Raw genomic sequence first — 24,252 nt, forward strand, 5'->3', positions numbered from 1 at the left:
AGAGGAAATGAGAGAATGCAGTTGGCTTGGTCCTTAAGCTGTACTCCTTATGTACTACAGGAAATGACACAGCCATTATTTAACATTTTTAAAAATTAAAAATAACTTAAAAACATTTAAAAACTAAAGTAATACGAATAGTTCTGTGTGTTCATTAGACTGATAGTGACAAGAAGCAACAAGCAATGCAACTCTTCAGAAGCCTCCCTGTCCCCACATGCTCTGATTGCATAGATTACAGTGTTGCTATGAACAGTTTTCAAGAAACGTGTTATAAATCTTCATTTATATTATGTGTAGTTAAATACCATGAACCACAAATTATTTAATCTTTTTATCAGATGATTTGTCATTTCCCCCTTGAGTTTAAATATGTATGTGTGGATATCTACACATGAGTGCAGTGCTCTTCAGGGGCCAGATGGGATGGAGCAAGCTACAGAAGGCTGGGAGCTGACCAACATGGGTGTTGTGACCCCAGTCTGCTACAAGAGCAGTGTGTGCCTGTAACCACTGAGCAGGCTCCCTAAGTCCAGGTGTTGTTGCTTCGTTTTTTAGACAGGGTCTCACCATGGAGCCCTGACTGCACTGAGCTCACTATGCAGACCAGGCTGGCTCAGCCTTACAGAGAACTACCAAGTGCAAGTGCGCTCTCTCTCTCTCTCTCTCTCTCTCTCTCTCTCTCTCTCTCTCTCTCTCTCTCTCTCTCTCTCTCTCCCCTCCGTCTCCCTCCCCTTCCCCCTCTCTTCCCCCTCCCTCCCTCCCTCCCTCCCTCCCTCCCTCCCTCCCCCTCCTTGCACTCACAGAAGAGACCCACCCTCCTCTCCCTCCAGAGTGCTGGGATTCAAGGCCTGGTCACTACTTCCCACTCTCACTTTTATCCCCAATACTCCCTTAGCTACTGATCAGAGTAGACTATCAGCTTAACTTGTCCTAGAAAGCCAGATTTCTCTTAACTTGAATTTCTAAAATTTCCCCTGTTCAGGTCATTATCTGGTCCTAGACAGATAGGCCTTTTGCTTCCATAAAAAAGTTCATTGAAAATAATTCCAGCTTTTTAGGGTGTACTGACATTTTCAATTGCTTTGGAGATAAGATTTTTTAAAAAATCATTTATTTATTTTAATTTTATGTGCATTGGTGTTTTGTCTGCATGTGTGTCTGTGTGAGGGTGTTTTATACCCTGGAATTGGAGTTACAGACAATTGTGAGCTGCCATGTAGGTGCTGGCAATTGGAACTCAGGTCCTCTTGAAGAGCAGCCAGTGGTCTTAAACGCTGAGCCATCTCTCTAGCACTGAGACTGGAATAAAACATCCCTGTGATGACTTACTGAGTTCCTCTTGCATTTTCTTCCAGTTTTCTGCTTCTTGTGAGTTAGGATATGTCTTCAGTAATCCAGCCAGAGCTTCCTTTGCTTTCTGGATTCTAGGGGAATTCTGTTCCAATTCAGCCAGAAAAGCCTAGGAAAAAGGGCAGCATATATGATGCCATGGCACAGCTTTGTGTGTGGTAGATGTCTGAAAGACTAACTGAGCAGGGGTCTCAACTGTTCCACAAACTTAATGCATTTAAGTTCTTTGCTTTACTTTACTTTTACTTTAAAATGAAAATGGTAGGATCTGAACTCTTTTAAGTATAACACATCAATGAAACTCAACTGAGTAGAGTCCATTACTTCTTACTAATTGGAAGTGCCAAGATAAGATGGTGGTAGTATTTTGGTAGCTGGAGAGACATGTCATAATTAACTGGATCATTAAAAATTTTGAAGTGCTGGGCGGTGGTGGCACATGCCTTTAATCCTAGCACTTGGGAGGCAGAGGCAGGTGGATTTCTGAGTTTGAGGCCAGCCTGATTTACAGAGTGAGTTCCAGGACAGCCAGGGCTACACAGAGAAACCCTGTCTCAAAAAAAAAATTTTTTTTGAAGAAAATTTCTCATAAGAAATTTCTGTGTTCTTATTTTCTGACAATTTCTCTAGTCTACATTTAACTTTAACCATTAAAATTATTATGTGTATGAGTATTTGTCTGCTGTTTTTGTGTGCACCTATGAGAGCATGGAAGCTATAGGAGTTGGATCCCATGGAGCCAGAATTATAGATGGTGTGGGTGCTAGGAACTGAACCTGGGTCTTCTGCAAGAGCAGCAAGTGCTCTTAACTATTAAGGCTTCTCTCCTGCCCCATACATTTCCATCTTAAGAATAAATAGGTATCCACAATTTTTAAGTTCCCTAAGAGTTGCAAAAAAGCCTGGACAATAAAAGCTTAGCTATCTAGTTATATCACACGGAAAGTAAGACTCAGTTCTCAATGAGCTAATAATGTGTGTGGGGGGGGGGGGGAGAAGGAGGGAGCTAGCCTCTTTCTGAAAACATGCCCCCTGCCCCGAATCTCAATTATAACAATTTCTTATTTTATAAGAAACAAAAATTCTCAAGGAGTCTAGGGTGACATATGTTAAAATTTTGGAGGGCAAACATACCACTAAATTCAGCTAAGAATAGACTCCATTCAGGCTCAGACCCTAGACTGGGGCAGGAGCACCCATAGGAACCTTCTCCCCTCCTGTTAGGGTGCAGCTCACCACGGAAACCCAATACCTTGTTAGATTCTGCTTGCGCTTTTACTGTTTCTGTCTTGGTTGGAGACAAGGAGGCATCCATGGGTTTCAGAACATCCTCTTTTGATTCTAACCACTGTAGTACAGAGCTCGCCTCCTTCCGAACCTCCTCCATTCTGCTGAGGACAGCCTGAAGGTCTTCCTGGCGTTCCCGCAGTGCTGCCCCCAGTTTCTCATACTTTGAATTTACATCAGACATGTCACACTGAATCTCTGTAAGATCTAGTATCATGGAAAAAACAATGAGATTGGTAATCCCTCTCCCCTTGATTTATTTTACTACTAAAGGATCACGTACCCCCTCCTAACTCTTCTAGTCAACTAGAGATTACCTTCCTCCAAAGTTCCCGTTTAAATAAACAAAGTAAAAAACAAAACATAATCTGCTTTCTGACTCTGGCATTTTATACACAGATGAATGCCATAAAATGCTGAGTAAACATGCATCAACAGAAGGCAGAGGTGATGTAAGATGTCAACTTTAGCCTACTGTTGGGATTAATCAACTTTGAATATTCTTCTGGTCCTACTTCTTCAAACTACTAAGAAATAGTTTGGAGACTATTTCAGCCAGGAGACAGAGAAAGATTGCTGCTAGACTAGATTTGTTTGTTTTGAGATAGTCGGATAGAGCGAAGGCCAGCCAAAGCCTGAATTTCCAGTCATCTTGCCTCTACCTTCTACATGCTGGGCTTATAGACCAATAACACCACATGTGGCTTTAGGAATAGTTTCTCTATAACTCATAGACGACCCACATGTACTTTCTTGCAGGTCTTTCCTTATTGACCTAACCTGGTGATCCAGTATGCTTGCTTGGAACTTTCAGTCCTTGGATGCCAAGGTGTTTAGCCTATAGCCAGCTAACAGGGAGATATCACAGGCGCTCCTCTCCATATTTTTACCTTCATGTCCCTCCTGGCAGCTGCTATGTCACACATATTGAAACACATACATAGCAAACATGAACATTGTCTCAACACAGCCAACAAGAAGGCACTGTTGAAATGCGGGTCTCACCTTTGCAGGTGTGGTATCCGTTTACACTGCCTACAGAGCTTCCTACAGGGGGTAGTACGGAACCTGAGCAGAAGGACAGGGAGACAAACAGGGCAAGACCAACGTGTTAGGAATACATGTAAGCACAGCATTTTTCTTCTCTGGTTCTCATCTTAAGCTTGGGTATCAGAAAGTTAACACAGCACAAGACAACATACTCATAGAAAGAGACAGGTCACTTCAGCTGTAAGGCAACAAAATGCACTTATGTTTCAGTTCCTCTGCAGTAATGATTAGTAACTTTCTAGAGAAATAACAATTAATCTTAAATCTTCAGTTGGATTTCTTGAAACCTTTTCTGATTTTTGTGATGCAAGAATTATTAAAACATGCCAGGCAGTGGTGGCACAGGCCTTTAATCCTAGCACATGAGAGGCAGAGGCAGACAGATTTCTGAGTTTGAGGCCAGCTTGGTCTACGGAGTGAGTTCCAGGATAATCAGGGCTACACAGAGAAACCCTGTCTCGAGAATGAATGAATGAATAAATAAATAAATAGAATTATTAAAACAATTAAGTCTTTAGAATAGTATCTGCCATATTTTAGGATGAGGATTTATAATAAAGTTAAAACATTACCTTTAAGATCAGAGTCTATCATTGTAAAAACAGTGACCACGGAAGCACAATTAGCATAAAAGGTTGGTTACTACAAAGCCCTTATGTTGTTCCTTATGATGTTCAGCATCCTCTACCAGGAAACACATATAAGCACTGAAAATACAGCTTAGAAGCATTCTAAAAGTTTGCTTTTGGGTGCCTGGTTCTATTTCTAATAGCCAAAGTTTCACCTCTATTCTTCCCAAGTGGCTTCCTTTTATTTTGTAGGAGCTTCTAAGTTAAATATATAATATAAGGGTATGAAGTTACTAAGATTATATAAAAGTCAGAGAAATATTCATGACATAATGCTGAGATAAAAGGACAGAATCACAACTCCCTAGCACCATATTTATTTGGGGGTTTTGTGTGTGCATGTGTAAGTCAGAAGACAATTTGGAGTTGTTTCTGTCATTATATCAACATATGTGTCCCAGGTATTGTTGCCCTGAATGTTAGATTTAACTGTTTGAAATCTATCTATCTATCTATCTAGATATCTATCTATCTATCTATCTATCTTTCTCTCTCTCTCTCCCTCTCTCTCTCTCTCTCTCAATTTATGAGTATACTATCACTTAATTAATTAATCAATTTAATTTATATGAGTACACTGTTGCTCTCTTCAGACACACAAGAAGAGGGTATTGATTCCATTACAGATGGTTGTGAGCTACCATGTGGTTGCTGGGAATTGAACTCAGGACCTCTGGAAGAAGAGTCAGTGCTCTTAACCACTGAGCCACCTCTCCAGCACCTGAAATTCTTTTCTTAAAAAGAATTCTCTCTTCCCCTCCTCTCCCCCCTTCTCCTTTCCCCTCCCCCTCCTCTCCTCTCCCCTCTCCTCCCTTCCTCTCCCCTCCTTTCTCCTCTCCTCTTTCCCATCCCCTCCATCCCTCTGACAAAACTTACGTATACTAGGTAAATTCAATATGTAGCAAAAGACAGCCTTTACCTTCTGATCCTACTGCTTCTACCTCCAAATCACAAAAAACAGTTTGGATTATAGATACAGGCCATTGTGGCCAGTTTATTGATATTGGGATTTCTCTTTACAACTCTACTGTCCTAGAACTTGCTCTATAGACCAGAATGGCTTTGAACTCAGAGATCCACCTGTCTCTGCTGGGATTAAAGATGTGTGACACCACTGTCAGGCTGATTTAAGTTTCTTAAACAAAAATTATTCAATTAGCTGGGGTGTAGTAGCAAATTTACTCTGGAGGCAAGAGCAGGGCAGAAGGATCTCTGGGTTCAAGGTCAATTTGGTTTACATGGTAAGTTCCAGAGCTACACAGTGAGATTTATCTTTAAAAACAAACAAACAAACAAACAAACAAAAACCCAAATTATCAATGAATTTCTTTTTTGTTTTGTTTCCCAGACAGGTTTCTCTGTAGCCTTGGCCATCCTAGAAGTGGCTCTGTAGTCTAGGCTTACCTCAAACACAGAGATGCTACCTTTGCACTGCCCCACCCCATCCCAGTGGGATTAAAGATGTTTGTCACTCCTGCCCAGCTCATTCAATGAATTTCAATTTAGAATTAGGAAAGAATTTTTGACAATTTCTGAAATGGCCATAAACATACTCTCTCTCATTTAGTACTACATATTTACATGAAATGGTATTCTCAGGATTGATGAATATAAAATGGAAGCAATCATCAACTCTGATAAATGTTGAAGATTTCAACATTGGCAATCTCTAATATTCAGCTAAGATTTTATTTTTTAAAGATTTATTGCCGGGCAGTGGTGGCACATGCTTTTAATCCCAGCACTTGGGAGGCAGAGGCAGGCAGATTTCTGAGTTCGAGGCCAGCCTGGTCTACAGAGTGAATTCCAGGGCTAAACAGAGGAAACCATCCCCCTCTCAAACAAACAAACAAACAAACAGAAAAAAAACGATGTATTAATTTGCTGTGTGAATGTGTAGCATGTATCTATGTATGTTCTGGCCTTTGTGTGTATACAGAGGTTACAAGGGAGTGCTGTGTTATATGGTATGATATGTACCTTTGATCCCAGCACTTGGGACGCAGACATAGGTACATCTATGTGAATTTGAGGCCAGACTGGTATATAAAGTGAGTTCTAGGACAGCAGAGAAACTCTGTCTCGAAAATCAGTGAGTCAAACAAACAAAAAGCCAATACATACATATTCACAAACAAAAACCCCAAACCGTCCAACAAATAAATGAATAAAACCAACTTGAATATACTAAAGAAAAGGGCTGGAGAGATGGATGGGCTGGAGAGCCCGACTGCTCTTCCAGAGGACCTGAGTTCAAATCCCAGCAAGCACATGGTGACTCACAACCATCTATAACAAGATCTGACTCCCTCTTCTAGAGTGTCTAAAGACAACTACTTACATATAATAATAAATCTTTAAAAAATGTACTAAAGAAAAGAAGTTGTTCTTGTGATTTAAAAGACACACACACACACACACACACAGAGAGAGAGAGAGAGAGAGAGAGAAAGAGAGAGGAGAGGAGAGAGAGGGAGGGAGAGAGAACGAGCTTTTCCTTAGGCATTTAAATGTCTATAGGAGTATACTTAGTCTGGTAATAAAAATAAATAATTAAAATATATTTAAGATTCCAACTAACAATACATAAAGAACTATGAACTCATACTGATTTTGCTTAAAAGATTTGGTTATAGTCAAAAATTATTCATGCAACTGGGCACACTATTTATGTTCCCTCTGAAGAAGTGTGCCAACCTTTTATGTACCAGTAGACTCACAAATACCTAGGTTCTCCCTAGATACTTACACCCACCCACGACTAAAAATCGTTTACATGCTCAAAACAGAAAAACTCCCCAAGATAAAAAATTTAACTCTACATTCATTGTTAGCCTTAAGTGGACCCACTAATTCACTTACAAGAAGAATTTTTCAAAATGGAGCAGCATTGCTCAGCACAGTAAGAAACAGATCAGAATGAAAGAGAATATAGCTTTCTTTTCATATTCAACTTTCATTTTTATTAATTAATTAATTAAACAAAAAAGCATCTCCAAAGGCCACAAGCAAAGAGTAGAGTATGCATTCATTACATTTTGAAGACCCTATACTCACCTGTCTTAGCTTGGGAATCAGGTGCTGTGATGTCCATGATGAGACTTTCTAAGGACGTGCCCTTGGAGTTGATTTCTTCCACTAGGACTCCTTTACTTGCCCAGTCATCTAGAAGATCCTGTTAAAAGAACCAGATTGGTAAATGAAACCTCTGGGCCTTCCTTCATCAGCAGGGACAACTGTTAGAAACATAGTTCCTACCATGCTATTTTATGTGTATGAGTGTTTTGAATGCATATATATATATGTGTTCCATTTGCATGCCAGATGCCTTCAGAGGTCAGAAGAAGGGATTGGATCCCCTGGGACTGGAGTTACAGACAGTTGTGAAACACCATGTAGGTGCTACAAACCAAACCTGGGTCACCTGAAGAATAACAAGAGCTCTTAACTCCTGAACCATCTTTCCAGCAACGCTCTTACCTTTTTGACAAGAAACTATGCCCATCCTGGATATAATGGCACATGCCTTCAATCCTAGTACTTTGGAGGCAGAGGCAGGAGGTACTCTGAGTTCTGTAGACAGACTGGTCTACATAATGATTCCTGGATCAGCCAGAGCTACATGGTAAGACGTTTGTATCATAAAAGAAAGACAGAAAGAAAGGAAGGAAGGAAGGAAGGAAGGAAGGAAGGAAGGAAGGAAGGAAGGAAGGAAGGAAAGAAGGAAGGAAGGGAAAGACAGACAGACAATGCTCGTATAGTCAGCCATTACAAGATAATGGTTTAGTCAGCCAAGAAATGCAAAAAAGATACTGTAGAAGTTTTCAGAACCTTCTGTGTCATTTGGTGACATATATTTATTAGCATGTGTTGTTGGCTAGGTACCCCCTATTAAGGAGACATATAGAATAAACAGTGTTGCAACACAGCTCTCACCCTTAACTCATTTGTTTACTTTTATTTTTTAGGGTTTTTGCTTTATTTATCTATTCATTTATGTACTTTCAGCTGCCATCACTTTACTATTTTGCTTTTGGGATTTTTTTCCCCCTAATGGGGTCTTAGTATATAATCCTGGCTATGTGATACTCCCAGTGTAGACCAAGCTGGCTTTCACTCACAGAGATCTGCCTGCTTCTGTCTCCCAACAGGGATGAAAGGTATATGCCATCTTGATTTGGTTTTGATTTTTAAGAAAATCTCTTACTATGTAGCCCAGGTTGGCTTCTTTAAGTTTCTCCCTTAGCCTCCTGAGTACTCTGAGTCTCCCGTGCCTGATTTTATGACATAGCTCCAAGAATTTTGACTTATCAACTGCATTATCATATAATAAGTGTTATTACAGAAGTAGGAATAGGCCGGGCGGTGGTGGCGCATGCCTGTAATCCCAGCACTCTGGGAGGCAGAGGCAGGTGGATTTCTGAATTCAAGGCCAGCCTGGTCTACAGAGTGAGTTCCAGGACAGCCAGGGCTATACAGAGAAACCCTGTCTCAAAAAAAAAAAAAAAAAAAAGGAGGAAGTAGGAATAGTTAATGGAATAGTTAATGAACTCTGGGAGCACAAGAGGAGACAAGGAGAGAGGGAAACACTGAGTTAAAGCAACAGTTTGGAAGTGAGTGTGAAAAAGAAGAGAAAGTAATCAGAAAACAAAAGAGAAATCAGTTATGTGAAATGCATAGACACAGAGACTACACTGCACAGTTATTATGGGAACCTTATATTGGGTTATAGACAGAGCTCAAGCAACCACAGAAAGCCATTAGGAAAGAACAGCATCAGCTTCAAGAGAAAAGGGCCAGGCAATGCTACATCTCTAGGATATGACAGCCTGCCAGAGAACTGGGGTACTCATCATTCCAGAGCAGGGGTGTGTCTTAGCCTTTAGCAACTGCTCTGTGAGACCACTGAGAGCCGCCTTAGCTTGATTTTACCTCTATCCTATAGAGCAACAGCAGAGCAAGACAAAGAACCATTAATGTCTAGCAAGCTCACATATACCACACTTCAAACTGACAGGCAGGCAGTCACTGCTTGTCAAATCAGTCATTAATCAATCTTAATTGTTTAAGGTTTCAGACTTAAAACAGAATATTTAAGAATTTTCAGAGAACTGCACGTGACATTGTTGGACATCGTGTGAACAGCAATCACTAAGCTGCTTGGACCAGAGGACCTCGCATGTGGAGTTATTAGACTATATCAGGTTTCTTTCGTTTAGGGGAATTTCATTTTAAGAGAATTTCAAAAAAATTTTTTTTCGAGACAGAGTTTCTCTGTGTAGTCCTGGCTGTCCTGGAACTCACTCTGTAGACCAGGCTGGCCTCGAACTCAGAAATCCGCCTGCCTCTGCCTCCCAAGTGCTGGGATTAAAGGTGTGTGCCACCACTGCCTGGCTCAATTTCAAATTTTCTTAGAGTCCATTACGTGAAGGTAACCACATTCCTTTCATCTGCTCCAGCTTCAGCTGGCTTTTCTGAGAGAGAAATGACAGTTATGTAGAGTGAGGTGTTGTGTGAGTATGCATCAGAGCAGAAGCCTGAGTCCTGCCAGGAAGCTGTGTTTTTCAAGCCTGTGTTTCTCATGGCGAGCCAGAGTTCTAGTTCCTCCCCCACAGCTTCCTGATCCAGTGTCTGGTCCGTTGCTCATGTGCAGCTGTCTAATTCTCAAGCATGAGTAATAATAATTCTAAGCCCCGAGATGAAAATGTATAAGAAATGGACTTAACCAGTCCTTTTTATGATGTATTTTAAATTTCCTACAACATCATGACAGGCATCTAAGAACAGCCTGTGCTGGTTTTTTGGAAACCATGTTTCAAGTAGCTGAGGCTGGCTCAAACTTAATGCTCAGCTGAAGCATGAATTTCTCCTTTTTCTATTTCCCAAGTTTTGAGATTATAGATATGTAGCACCATACCCGACTTAGGTTTTGAAACAGGAGATATTACTGTGCTCAGTTCTAGGTAGGGCATATGGATTCACACCAAGAAAGGAATTTTGATGTGGACAGATAAATTGGATTTTTTATGCCACTCCCCTATCACATCTGGAGTTCAGGGTGTATAAACTTTCAAATCACTGTCTAGCCAGATTGCAGGGGACCCTACTGTTTACCTACCTTCAAGTGTTCAATCTGCTTTTCTGATTCCTTAGCACTCACGAAAGTCTCTGCAGGTGGAACATTCCCTTCAGTTTCTTTCAGCCATTTCTGGAAGGTTCTAATCAGTTTCCGGAATTCATCCAACTGCTCCTGGCAAGTTGATGCATCTTTCTCTCTGTAAACAAAGTTTTTTTTTTTGTTTGTTTGTTTTTTTTAAACACTCATCAGAGTAGGTTTGTAAAATGGACTAGAACTAAAAAGTAGGTTTATCCTGGGACTTAGGCACTAATTTCCTAACAGGGCCCTCCTTTCCATAGTAAGCTTGGCTGTACACACAATGTAAAAAAGCATCAAACTCAAGAATCATTGTCCTTCTTTGGACATTTTTAGGGAAAGAAGTCTTTAATCTTACTCTAGGCTAAAGTGAAAGTGAGGAAACTAAAGGAAGCCTGCTGTTTAGATACTATGATACAATGGAAAGAATGCTGGCTTTGGATCTCCAACCCAGCTCTGTTATATTTTAGGTATTTGACTCTTTCAAGACTCAACTCAAGGGTCTGAGAGATGGGCCAATGTTTAACAGAACTTACTGCTTTAGCAGAGGACCTGGGTTTGGTTCCCAGTATTTACATGGTGGCTTACAATCACCTGTAATTCTCATTTCAGAAGCCTTCCTCTGACCTAGGGGGTTCATGTATGTATGTATGTGTTGCATATAAACTCATGCAGGTGTACACACACACACTTTAAAACAAATCTGACTTGAATGCTGAATTGAAGGCTAAAAAAAGTTAGATGATTAGCCATGAGCTACACATGCTCATAAAGAAAATAAATCGAAGAATGATCATGTCTTTTAGGGATCAATCCTGAGATCCTGGTTCTTTCTGTAGCTTCAACAGTGAGGTGGAAAAAAAAAAAAACCAAAGCCCTCTAGGCCATTGTCCTCAACCAACAAACTGCTAAGTATTCATTTATTTTTGAGACAGAGTCTCTTCTAACCTATGCTGGCTTCAAACTCCTTGTTCCATATGCCACTAGGCCTGGCTTTGAATGTTTGCTCCTTCTGTCCCACTTCCTGAATGCTGGGACTATGTGTGTGGCACCACACATGGCTCTATGTATTGGTATGAGCAGCAGTTTTCCTCTAGCCACCAAGATGGCTAAATCAATATTGCAATTGCTTCTAAACCAAGATAAGTTTAATTCATGGTATTAAACCCATGTGAGGCTTCTAATGGAAAATAATGAGTTTGTAATAGTAAACTAAAATCTGCAAGCATTTGTCATACATTCTTGCATTTGTGCTAAAAGAATCCAGACATTTCTCTTAAATAACTTAATGTTATCCAAAAGATATCCATGTGTACATATGTGTGCCTGCTTGTCTATCTGTGCACCATGTGACCTAGGAGGCCAAAGAGAGCACTGGATCCCCTGAAATACAGTGTGGGTGCTAGCAACCAAACAGGTCTTCTGAAAGTGATCTTAACTGCCGAGTCATCTCTCTAGCCCACAAATATAACTCATAATCATACTGGGGAAGGATCTAGATTCTGTCTTTATTTTAAATTCAGCTACAATTTTACTTATTATCCCAAATTTGTTCTGTTTGCTTTAGGTGACTTGGGCTTTTCGTCACTCAGGCCTGAAACTTGAGACAAATCAATTAGTAATAGAAAGCAATAAACATCAACCACATTAGGTAACTTGCGTAAAGAGGCAATCTTTGACCAATGGGTCAGTATCAGAGTTCTGGACACTGCCTTTTATGGTAAGGAAGTAAAGAAAGAATGTCGCACTCTACAGAGACAGGAATAGTTCTTTGTCAATGATCAATGCAGATAAGCACTCACCTTTCTTGAACTGTCTTCTGCAGCTCTGTAAAATCCTTCTTAAGGTTCTGTATCTTGTCTTGATGCTGAGATAGGTCCAGTGCAAAGCCACAAGAGCCCAATGCAGTAACTAGGTGTTCAAGAGTATCTAGGTTCTCTTTTTGGTCCTCCATTTCCAAAGTGAGTTCCTGTTTATTAAACATATTAAAAGCAATCTATTTTTAGTCTTTCTGTGCACATGTGTATATATGGTATGGTAGTGATGGTGGTGGTGTATGTGTGGAGGTTACAGGACAACCTCTATTGTAGGTCCTCACTTTTCACCTTGTTTGAGATAAAGACTTTTTGTTGTTCCTTCCTGCTCATGCCAGGTTAACTGGCACATGAACTTGCAAGGATTGTCTTGTCTCAGCCTCCAATAGCCCCAAGGAGTGCCGAGATTGCAGAAGCAAACTTGTGTTCAGCTTTACATACTAAAACAAACAATAAAACTTCAATTCTATTCAATGTGTGTTGTGGTAGAAGCAGCAGCACAGTTTCATGATCTGTGACACATCTGTGACAGAGCAGTGACACCCCAGCAGCTTATTTCCCTTACCCAGTGTCCAGAATTTGGTTTCTAACTGTCATCCCCTACCAAACAGGGATTCTTAGAGAAAAAAAAAACAAAAACAAGAAACTGATTTCAGTATGGGAAGAAGGTACTCCTATGTTAATAGAGATATGCCAAAAGGACATAAGAACACAGCTTAAAGGGGATCCTATTGACTGACTTTGGTAAAACTTTTGCATATCACAAAGAATAATGAATACTGCTCATAATTGTCTTTGATATTTTTATAAAGAGATAAAATAATTAGCAACTGGTGAATCTAGGAAAGACTATGCTGTTATTTGTTGGGCCATACCTACTTTACTACAAAGTCTAAAATTACTCAAAACAAACAAAAGCATTTAGGAACTAAAACAAAACAGTAAGATCCTACTTAGAAAACAGAAGAAAGGAACTTGAATAGTGCTGGTGAAATGGCCAGGCCAGCATAGGGACTTCCTCCCAAGCCTGCTGAGGTGGTTTCAGTGGGAAATGTCCCCCATAGCTCAGGTGTTTGAACACTTGGGTGCCAGTTGGTGACATTGTTTGGGTAGGTTTAGGAGGTATGGCCTTGTGAGAGGAGACACATCATTGAGGGTCACCTTTGACCCAGGTCTGTCTGTTGGCATCATGCTTGGATTGAGGGTGTAACCTCTGCTACTTGTCCTAGTCGTCATGCCTACGGCTTGTTGCCATCCATCCCTGCACAACAGGTACTCATCCCCCTGCAAACTTACATAGGACAAAACAATCTCTTCCTTCTATAAGTTGTCTCTGTCATGATATTTTATCACAACAACAGAAAAAAGTTTAAAAACCTGATAACCTGTGTTTGCCCACCTGAGGCAACATGGTGGAAAAAGAGGCCTCACACTAGCTCTCCTCTGACTAACCCCTCCACCTACAACCTCTTTCCCATGAATGAGATGTAAAAAATAAAACAAGTAAGTTGAATAAACTTATGACAATAATGTAGGACTGTATGTGAGGTACTACAGACGGGAACGTATGCTATCTAGACATTCTAGAATTCAAAGTGGCCACTACTTACTCAAGTGTACTCCTCAGTTTTTATTAGTGGTAGTTAACAACGCTTTTCACCTACCAGTCTTCCCCTTCTAGATATAAGACTAGTTCCCAACATTTTTCAAAGTTGGCTATGGGTATTTAAACCTGGCTTTGACTAATGAAATGTAAATCGCTATGGCAAACACCTCTCTGTTACAGAAGAAACCATCAGAGCACATGCCAGGGTGAAGTCTCTATCAGCCTGCATGTGGCTATGCTGAGTGGAATGAACCTGCTCATCTCAGATTAACCTTGTATACCAGAAGTGAAGAAGAAATCCACACTGTTCTTACAAGCTGGGGGTCATAGTTCTAAGAGAATGCAGGTAGAGTTCCCAGCATTCCCAAAGCTGCATGTGCTCAGTAAATACTAATTTTCATTAGTACCTTTCCTTTTATTCTTAAGATGACAGATATGTATCCTCACCTGGATCTGCTGGGAGAAATGTGCAATATCTTGATCTGGCTGGTTTCCAGAAGCCAGCAGTCGGCTTTTGTTTTCCGTGAAGTGCTGCAGCTTGTTGGAAAGCTGCTCAAACATCTCAGCCTGGGGCAGGAGCTTCTTTAGGTTGCTCTCCTTTTCTTGCTGCTGGAGCTGGAGCTGTTGGAAGCGCTGGCTCAGCTCTGCCAGTCTGCCCTGCAGCATTGAGGCTGAGTTGCTGTCAGCTGTCTCCATGAATTGACTGACCATCTCATGGGTGGCTTCCAAGCTGCTCTTTTGTCTAGCAATGTCTTGCTTCAGTTTCTGTCATCAAGAGCAAGTGTGTCAGTTGGGGCTTACTTATGTTAGTATATCTGAGCCATCAGTTATTAAATTTGTAATAACTTCATGCTCAATGAAATTGGAAGACTGTAACCAAGCCTGAAGAATGGTACATCCTGCCGGGCAGCGGTGGCGCACGCCTGTAATCCCAGCACTTGGGAGGCAGAGGCAGGCAGATTTCTGAGTTCGAGGCCAGCCTGGTCTACAGAGTGAGTCCAGGACAGCCAGGGCTACACAGAGAAACCCTGTCTCGGGGAAAAAAAAACAAAAACAAAAAAAAAAAGAATGGTACATCCTTTATTTCCCCATCCACTTCACCAAATTAGCTCCCACCACTTTTCCTTGTGTTCAACAATGGTTTGGAAATTAGGATGAAGATTTTTCTTTCTTTTTATGTTGAAGATTGACCTCAGGGTCTTCCCCATGTTAACAAGCATGCATCCTATCACTAAGTTACATTCTCAGCCCCAGAATCTTCCCCCATGTTAACCAGCATGCACTCTATCAGTGAGTTACATTCTCAGCCCAGGAGCAGGAATGTCTACATGGAGTAGTCATTATCATCAAGCCTTATTACAAGATTCCTGGACAGGAATTATCCTCCTGTTACTTTCTCAAAGTCATATTATTACAGAAATGGCAAACACATCTCCTAGTGTAACTCACAGGAGAAAGGTTCTCTTACCATGTTGTTGGCCAAGGCTTCTTGGATGACTCCTGATGAGAGTGTTGCCACCTGCTCTCCTTCCAGGTTTTGTTCAACGTCCCTCATGGACTGCAGCAGGCTATCCATACTTTCCTGAACACTCTGAGACTGAGCAATTGTCTTCTGCAGCAAGGCAGACCTCTCAGCCAAGCTACAGGAAAGACTCTGGAAGCGGCTGAATATGGAATCTGGAAAATCAAGTCCATAAGAAAAAACACTAGATGCTATTTTTATAAGGTATTTTTAAGAATAAAAAGGTGAGTATGGTAGGATATGCCTGTAATCCTGGTATTCAGGAAGGCTGAGGCAGATGAAATTGGGGGCCAGCCTGATCTACATAGTGAGTTCAAGGCTAGTTCATGATATATACATAGAAAGTCTCTGGTCCCCCCAAAATAAACAAATAAAGAAATATAGAGACAGACAGACAGTAGCTCAATAGAGTACACCTTTAATCCCACTACTAGAGAAGCAAGGGGTCGGGGCTGGAGAGACGGCTCAGCAGTTAAGAGCACTAACTGCTCTTAACCTTCTGAAGGCTCTGAGTTCAAATCCTAGCAACCACATAGTGGCTCACAACCATCTGTAATGAGATCAGATGCCCTCTTCTGATGTGCCTGAAGACAGCCACAGTGTACTCACATATAATAAATAAATAAGTCTTAAAAAAAAATTAAAAGCAAGGGGTCTCTGTAAATATGAGGTCCCTGGTCTATATAGTGAGTTCCATGACAGCCAGGGCTAGTGAGACGCTGCCTCAAATAAAAACAAAACAAAAATGCAAACAAACAAAATATTCAGAAAGTAGTATTTAAATTATATATATTAATTAAAAATAATTAACATGAAAACAAATGGAATATTTTTGAAGTATATTAGTAAAGTAGCCAACTTCAATTAATTAGCAATTTGGCATTTAATAAAAACAAGGCAGTGGTGGCACACGCCTTTAATCCCAGCACTAGGGAGGCAGAGGCAGGCAGATTTCTGAGTTCAAGGCCAGCCTGGTCTCAGAGTGAGTTCCAGGACAGCCAGGGCTTACAGACAAACCAGAAATTATGCAATATGCTAAGGACTAAAGATAATTAGTCTGATCTTAACAAAATTAAGTTTGTAAATCAGTATAGGCAGAGGAAAACATAGCTAACTGTAAAAAAAAGCCCTGAGTACTATATTACTACTAAAAGCATGTCCTAGAGAAAGTCAAAATAATTCTTTTTTGTTGTTGTTGTTTCTGTCTTTTGAATGATAGCATGCAGTCATTTGACGAGTTGTCCTCTCATAAGTCATGAACATTTAAATACTTGGTCCCCAGTTGGCAGGATGAAGAGGTGTGGCCTTATTGGAGAAAGTGTGCCACTGAGGGTAGTTTTATTTAAGATTCTAAAGCCTTCTCCCATGCCCAGTATACTCTGTAAATCTAGCTTGTGGTTCAAGATGTGAGCCCTCAGCTGTTTCTTCCAACATGTCTTTGCTCTGCCATCATGAATTCTATCCTTCTAGAATAGTAGGCCAAAGTTAAAATTTTTCCTTTATAAGATGCCTTGGTCATGGTGTTTTATCAGAGTAAAGTAACTAAGACACAGAATTACTGGTTAGGATTTAACAAAGGCCATAAGCTCTCAGGCCTGTCTCCTTCCCTCCCTCCCTCACCTGTTTTAAGTAAATCTGGTAAGATATTTTTTGGTATACAAATTATATTTTAAGATGCACACATATTATGGAATGACTACATCATGTTAGTAACATAGCTAGCTCACACACTTAGCACTTTTCATGACAAGAACACTTAAAAATCTACCCACTTAGCAATTTTCAAATACATAATGTACTGACTAAAGCCACTAGGATGTGCCACTGTCGAAATCTTGAAAGATAAATAGGATTTCATCATTCATGGAGAGTACAATGAAATAAATGTCAGGTAAGAAACAGGAGAAATATCAAAGGCAGTAAAACTTGGGAATGGCAAGTTTTCTTAGAAAATGAAAGAAACGGGACTGAATGACAGCAGATACTCAAAGGGTTGAAGCCATAGAGTGAAAGCCATTCAAAGTGTAATAATAGAGTTCATTGGAAACTGAGCTATTTCATGACACCTTATACATGTATGTTGCATATAGCTTTTGCTACCCTGCCTTGTGTTCGTGGTGAGTCACATGCTTACACCCGCCTAGGAGTTATCCCAGATCCGTGGATTGAAGAAACACACAGACACACAGACACACAGACACACAGACACACAGACACACAGACACACACACACCTGTGTGCAGCAGTTATTCTCAAAATGCCTTGGCTAGCAATAACTGGGCATACCCCAACTCTAACCCTGCTACCTCAGCCATTGGCCAACATCTTTATTGATGGATCAAGAACCAATAAATAGGGGAACAGAACCTTCAGCATCCGTACTTGCAGATTCCTGATTAAATCAAAGTATCAGAACATGTATGTCCCCTGCCCTTAGTTTAGTGCTCTGGATACCTGTTCACACAGTTTACTATGTACTACAAAAACAAAGATGGCAGTAGACCTATGGAGAGGAGTACTGTGCTGCTTCGTACCTGTAGTTTCTTGAATAGGCCTACGGTCCAGTGTTGGCTCTCCTTCAATATCCATTAGGTCACGAGCTGCTTTTTGAAGCTTTTCTACAGGTACTTGGTGTTCAGCCAAATCTTCCTGTAACTGCTACTTGCCCAAAACAATAGCAAAAACAAAACAAAACAAAACAAACAAACAACAAAAACAAAGAATTTATGAATCTGGTATTGCCTAAGACATTTCAACTAATCTATTTTTAGTAGTTTTTGCTTTTATCAGTTCCCTCTAAGCCATGAAATATAAGACCTCGACACACAAACATGGTCTGAATCTGCCTACCTTTGTTGTTGCAAGCTGCTTTTGCAGGATTCCGGGGTCAGAGGCAACAGTGTCTGAGAGGAGCTTCTCCACACTGGCCTCACAAGTCAACATCCAGGCCTGCAAGCTGTCAGCGCTGCTCTGGAATTGTTGACACTGGCCTAGCAGCATGTTCAGATGAGAGCCCAATCGTATGCACTATGCCAAAGAAATAAAGAAGTCAAAGGTAACAGTTTTCAGAAAAGAGTCCAAAGAAAGAGTCTTTCCTGGTTACAGAGAGCTGACTGCAGCTTTACACAATGACTTAACTATCCACAAGCAGGATCACCACTACTTGTGCTGTACACCTCATCTCATCCTTTAAATCCCTAGGAAGACTTAATGAGTTGGATGACACACCACCAACGAAACATACATCAGACTATAGGCAAAATTAAGGACTTAAAAGTGGAAAAAATTGTTCTTTTTGGGGACATTAGAGATATTGACAGAAAGATGAAGTGTGATGTGTAAATTCTAAACTTTAGGAGGAAACATTTTTTTTTTTTGATTTTTAGGAAGATAAAGATTTATCCTAGAACAAATTGTCTAAGAAAAAAATGCTGCAGTTGGCTTAAATTTTGCTGTGCTATGTCTCTTATTAGCCCTAAGATATTGACAGGATATGGGAAGATGAGCACCTCTATCTCTACCAATGATATGATACATATTCCCAAAATTAATAGGACCATGGACCCACAGAGTCTAAATTTTTTTTATAGCTGATTAAACCCATTTTCCTTTGGTTCACATACACTGTGTCTTGTGCCTTATATTTCGAGCCTTAGGAATTACCCATAGTTGTTTGAAGACAGTCATAGTTGTTTCCCTGGAGGTTGATGGGGGTCTTTCCTTACCTTAGAGTGGAGAGTGGTGTATCTTTCTGTTGCATCCTTCAGTTTTTCATTCACTAAGTTTCTGGTGGTTGATGGCTCCTGGCCTTCCTCAAAATTGTTTTCCGTCTCTAAGACTTTCTGTCCTGAGATAGTCACAAATCTCAAGTCTCCTTTGTGGGAAATGACATCCTCTGAGAAGCTTCCTTGCCGCTTTAGCAAGGAGTTCAGAGCTTCAGGGCTGCTGCCTCCCTTATGCATACTATCCAGTTCATTCTCAGACCGTTCTAGCCAGTTTTCAAATTCCCTGTGCTCTTGCAGGAACTTCTGTAGTTCGTCTCGTAGAGTCTGTGTGTGCTTCAGCTCTGCCTCTGACTGGGCCAGGGAAGCTGCATATTGCTCCTTAAGCTCACCTAGCTTCTCTTGAAGCCTCTGTCGCTCCTCAGGTGTAAGATTGTGACCATGTTGGTCCAGGAAAGACTGAGCTGACTGGGTGGCCACAATGAAATTCTGCTGCTGAGACATCAATTCTTGGTGACGTGCCTGGTGAGTAAATAACCCCAAAGATCATCAGTAGAAAAACATGAACAATTTGGTTATATTTACAGCTAGAGGTAGAGATGCTAGAGACAGAGTGGTCTGTTTCAAAACACCACTCTCTTGTAGGGCAGGGGGTGGTGCCACATGCTTTTAATTTCTGTGAGTCCAAGGTAAGCAAGAGCTACCTAGTGAGACCCTATCTCAAAAAACAAAAACAAAACAAATTATAAATAACCCCTACCATGTACGTAGACAATACCATGCTTAAGATGAGTTATGTGAATGCCAAAAAGATGTTACAAGTCCCCATTAAAGTTATGTAATGAGTTAAGAGTCAGATGTGATTAAAGTCTACATTGAGGTCCATAAGAATATACAAATAAAGCCGGGCAGTGGTGGCGCACGCCTGTAATCCCAGCACTTGGGAGGCAGAGGCAGGCGGATTTCTGAGATCGAGGCCAGCCTGGTCTACAGAGTGAGTTCCAGGACAGCCAGGGCTACACAGAGAAACCCTGTCTCGAAAAACCAAAAAAAAAAAAAAAAAAAAAAAAAAAAAAAAAAAAAGAATATACAAATAGAATGAGTGACAGTATAGGGTGGAAAGAATAGCCTCAATGGAAGAGATGGAAGAGTAGTGAAAAAGTGTTTTTTAGAGGAAGTATACTCTAAACTAGGATCTGAAGAATAAACAAACATTAATCAAGAGGCACATCTTCCTTTATTTTTGACATTTAAGAGGTCAGAAAGTTTTAAGAGTAAGCAACTCTTCAGGAGAGAGAAGTGAAGGAAAATGAGTGATGAGCTCAAGGAAGTAGGAATCAATCTTCAGAAGGAGGTAGTGAGGACAGGAAACCATAGCAAACATATGGACTTAATATGGAAGGTAGAAGAGTTATTCAGGGACACAACTTCTTAGAAATAACATGACTTTATATGGGAGAGTGATAGACAGAAAGAAATCTAGGATGATTACTAGTTTGGGCAATTACATAGGAATGTACAAAGAACAGGTTGGACAGACAAGCAGGTCAGGTCAGATTGGAGATTACAGAAGAATTCTGTTTTCAGGTTCAAGTATGTGTGGTTACAGGTTGCAAAGAGGCATTTGGAGATATATACATTGATGTCAACTGAAGAAAAATGATACATGGAGTTTGTCAATATTGGTAACTCAAGTACTAGCCATGGACAAGAGTATCCAAGAGAAGCATATTGGTTTTTGGGTGTGTGTTTGTATATGTGCACATGCACAAATATATTCAGGTAATGCCAGAGATCAATTTTAGGTACTGTTCCTTATAAAGTGTCTATCTGATTTTTTGAGTTACTCTTTCCTTTCTAGCTGGAGCTAGGCTAAGCTGGCTGGAACCCCCATCTCTCAAGGAGTCCCCTTCTTTATCTGCACCATGCTAGGATTACCAGCGTGCACCACCATGCCTAACATTTTATCATGGGTTCTAATGATCAAACATAGGTTCACATACTTGTATTGCAAATAGTTTATCAACTGATCTATCTTCCCAGGCCTAGGAAAGCATATTATGACAGATGAGAAGAGGGCTGGGACCTATTGGAAGCATAACAGTATCTCAAAGACTGGCCAAAGGAAAAGAAGAAAGATTAAGGAGAAGTAGTGATTGAGAAGCCAAAGGAGAATGCATTTCAAGAACAGTGTCCAAGCTGCTGATATACCAAAGACAAACTAAAGCTATGATCCATTTTCTAGGTTCCTTTCTACAATCATGGCAAAGACAAGCTAACACCCTTACCTTCATTAACTCATACTGCCTGTTCAGTTGCTCTGGTACTTGGTTCATATCCACATAACCATCAGTGGCATCCAAAGTTTGTTTTTCCAGGCAAGCTCCAGAGAACTGTTCCATTCCTGGAAGGCTAGTCTGTGGCTGTCTATCAGATGACCCCACAGAAGTTACCCAATCCAAGAGAGCGTCGATCTTCCTCCTGTTCTCTGCCAGCTCTGTCGCTGCTTTACTCTGAAATCCAGAGGAATGCCAGTGAGAACGCTTAGGCACTCCACTATGAGAGCACTGGTTCAAAGTCAAAGAGAGAGGAGCTCTGTGCTAAGGAAAAACCAACACTCTAGTCGGGTGTAAAATCTTTTCATACAAAAAAGTATTATAATCTACTAGATTCTGTGAAAATAGTTATTTAAAATAAATTCCAGATTTCTTCAAGGTTTACTGCTTAAAGAAAAATAACCTAAAACACCTCAACAAAACAAACAAAATGAGAAAATGTCAGGATTTAGAAAGGTCCTGACAACCCTGCAAGGTTTCCTAACTATGTGATACATTGGAAGAGTAAGATACCATAGGCACAATTCTTATCTGGCAGCTCTTCCCTGAAGGGACAACTGACTTTTGTCATCTTTATCTCAGCCAAATGGAATTCGCTTCTCAAATTCATCTCTCACTAGTTTTTCTTTTCTTTTCTCTTTAATTTTTTTATTTATTGTTATATGTAAGTATACTGTCTTCAGACACACTAGAAGAGGGTGGCAGATCTCATTATGGATGGTTGTGAGCCACCATGTGGTTGCTGGGATTTGAACTCAGGACCTTCAGAAGAGCAGTCAGTGCTCTTAACCACTTAGCCATCTCTCCAGCCCCTCTCACTAGTTTTTCAAATATTTACTTAAAACAAGTTGTGTTGTTTTAAGTATTCAGTTATTTTAATATCCATCTTTAGGTGGTTTGCTTTCCCTTCCCATGATGCCTACTCTCTCAGTACAGGAATCCTGGGCTAAAGAAAGGACGTGATTCTACCAGTAGTGGTGAATAAAGTCACTTCAGATGTCACATCTTTGTTTTGTTTTCAGTTTCTCCCAGTCCCACACTCCACACTGTAACTATATAGCTGCCTGGAAGCAAAGCCTGTGATCCAACAGACTCCATGGAGATAGAGTTTTTAAGATTCATGTATATGAGTACATTTTTATGCACACCAAAAGAAGGAATGGGACTCTATTATAGATGGTTGTGAACTACCATGTGGTTGCTGGGAATTGAACTCAGGACTACTGGAAGAACAGCTAGTGCTCTTAATTGCTGAGCCATCTCTCCAGCCCCATAGATATTTTTCTAATACTCATAGGTCACCAATCAATATTCGGGCAAGAAAACATATCATCTGCTTTTTCCATCTTACACCTTATCAAAGCCAAAGTAGAAACTATAAGTAGAGCAAGCAAGTTTTAATTTTGTTTTTGGTAAAATACACATTTTACCAACCACTCCTGACCTGAACTCCTGGATATTTGGGGGAATGAAAAGACTGACTCTCAGGCTTGCTCCTAAAGATCTCTTCTGTGACTCTGCCCCGATATGGCTTTGGAAAACCAGTAGGTCAGCTACCTTCTCTGTCTCCTGCTGTAAGGCTGATGTCACTGCTTCCTCCAGCTCCTTCTGAGCCACCCGTGTCCGTTCCTGTAGAACCTCATATTGCTCCTTTGCCTGATGAAGTTTTTCTCGAAGAGCTGTCAGCTCCTGGGGGCTCAGCTTGCTCTGGTTCTCTTCCAGGAACCCTTCAATGTCTTTGACAGCAGTGGCGAATGAGGTGGAGTGATTCTGAATGTCACTCTGCAAATCCTTAACAAAGAGAAACAAAGATGACTGTATTTATCTTTGGTCCTTCCAGTCTTCTGTAAGGATGACATATATGTATATGCTGACATTCTGATGATAACTTACTTACGGTTTTATACCAAAACCAAAGGAAACAAAAAACAAACATTCAATGTTAAATAGCAAAATTTTTTACTTGGCAATAACTTGTCTTCAGAGAAAAGTCTTTTCTTTCTTTCTTTTTGTTTTTTGTTTAGCTCAGTAGATCAGGCTGGCCAGGAACTCACTGAAATTTACCTGCTTCTGCCTCTGAGTACTAGAATTCACACTGGAAGGAGAAAACTGACTCTGTATAGTTGTCACTGACTTCCAAAAGTATGATGTGGGATACACACAAGGGGATAAAGGGACAATATGGAGAGAGATGCCTTTGAAATAATGATATATAAAAAATAAATTTAAAATTAAAAATTGCCGGAACTGGCAAGTGGAAGAAATAAAAGGACAATATGATTCTAGCAGAGTGGAGCCTGTCAGGCTTGGATAATAGATCATCCAGTCTTCATAATTCATGATCAACTATAATCTAAAACTATTAAATAAACATTTCATAAGTATTCACATTTCCTAAGTACAGCATTCTGAATTAAATGATTGAAACTCATTCCTAGTAGGCATGATGTTAATCCTTTAATCCTAGCAGTCAGGACGCAGAGGTGCTCAGTCTTCACAAATTCAAGACTAGTTAGGTCTAAAGGCTCCTGTCTAAAAAGAGAGGGGTGGCGAGGGTGGAGGGAGACTCAGCAGTTAAGAGAATTTCTCCTTGGTGAAGACCTGGACTCAGTTCCTAGTATGCACATGGCAGTTCACAACCATGCATAACTGCAGTTCCAGAGAATCTGACACCTCCACAGGCACTGCACACATGCGGACATATATGCACATGTATATAGGCAACAGGTATAATACACCCATATATAGTAAAAAAAAAAAAAAAATGGGGGCTGGAGAA

General features: G+C 40.5%; 1 protein-coding gene across 12 annotated transcripts in view; it reads right to left on the bottom strand.

Annotated features, from left to right (window-relative positions):
- Nucleotides 1-24,252, bottom strand: part of Macf1 (microtubule actin crosslinking factor 1) — a 331,824-nt gene that overhangs the window by 88,959 nt on the left and 218,613 nt on the right. For 10 of the 12 annotated variants that reach the window (XM_052177285.1, XM_052177287.1, XM_052177284.1 and 7 more), the window contains 13 exons: nt 23,031-23,264; nt 21,426-21,650; nt 19,141-19,659; nt 18,266-18,442; nt 17,950-18,073; nt 15,362-15,570; nt 14,341-14,658; nt 12,276-12,442; nt 10,438-10,594; nt 7,377-7,494; nt 3,646-3,708; nt 2,606-2,847; nt 1,333-1,462 (listed from right to left, as the gene is read on the bottom strand). In XM_052177285.1, coding sequence (XP_052033245.1) covers nt 1,333-1,462; nt 2,606-2,847; nt 3,646-3,708; nt 7,377-7,494; nt 10,438-10,594; nt 12,276-12,442; nt 14,341-14,658; nt 15,362-15,570; nt 17,950-18,073; nt 18,266-18,442; nt 19,141-19,659; nt 21,426-21,650; nt 23,031-23,264 — 2,683 coding nt within the window. The remainder of the gene's footprint in view (nt 1-1,332; nt 1,463-2,605; nt 2,848-3,645; nt 3,709-7,376; nt 7,495-10,437; nt 10,595-12,275; nt 12,443-14,340; nt 14,659-15,361; nt 15,571-17,949; nt 18,074-18,265; nt 18,443-19,140; nt 19,660-21,425; nt 21,651-23,030; nt 23,265-24,252) is intronic. The other 2 variants (XM_052177288.1, XM_052177278.1) reach the window with 1 other exon arrangement.

This window comes from Apodemus sylvaticus, chromosome 3 (genome assembly GCF_947179515.1).
Source record: "Apodemus sylvaticus chromosome 3, mApoSyl1.1, whole genome shotgun sequence".
Taxonomy (NCBI): domain Eukaryota; kingdom Metazoa; phylum Chordata; class Mammalia; order Rodentia; family Muridae; genus Apodemus; species Apodemus sylvaticus.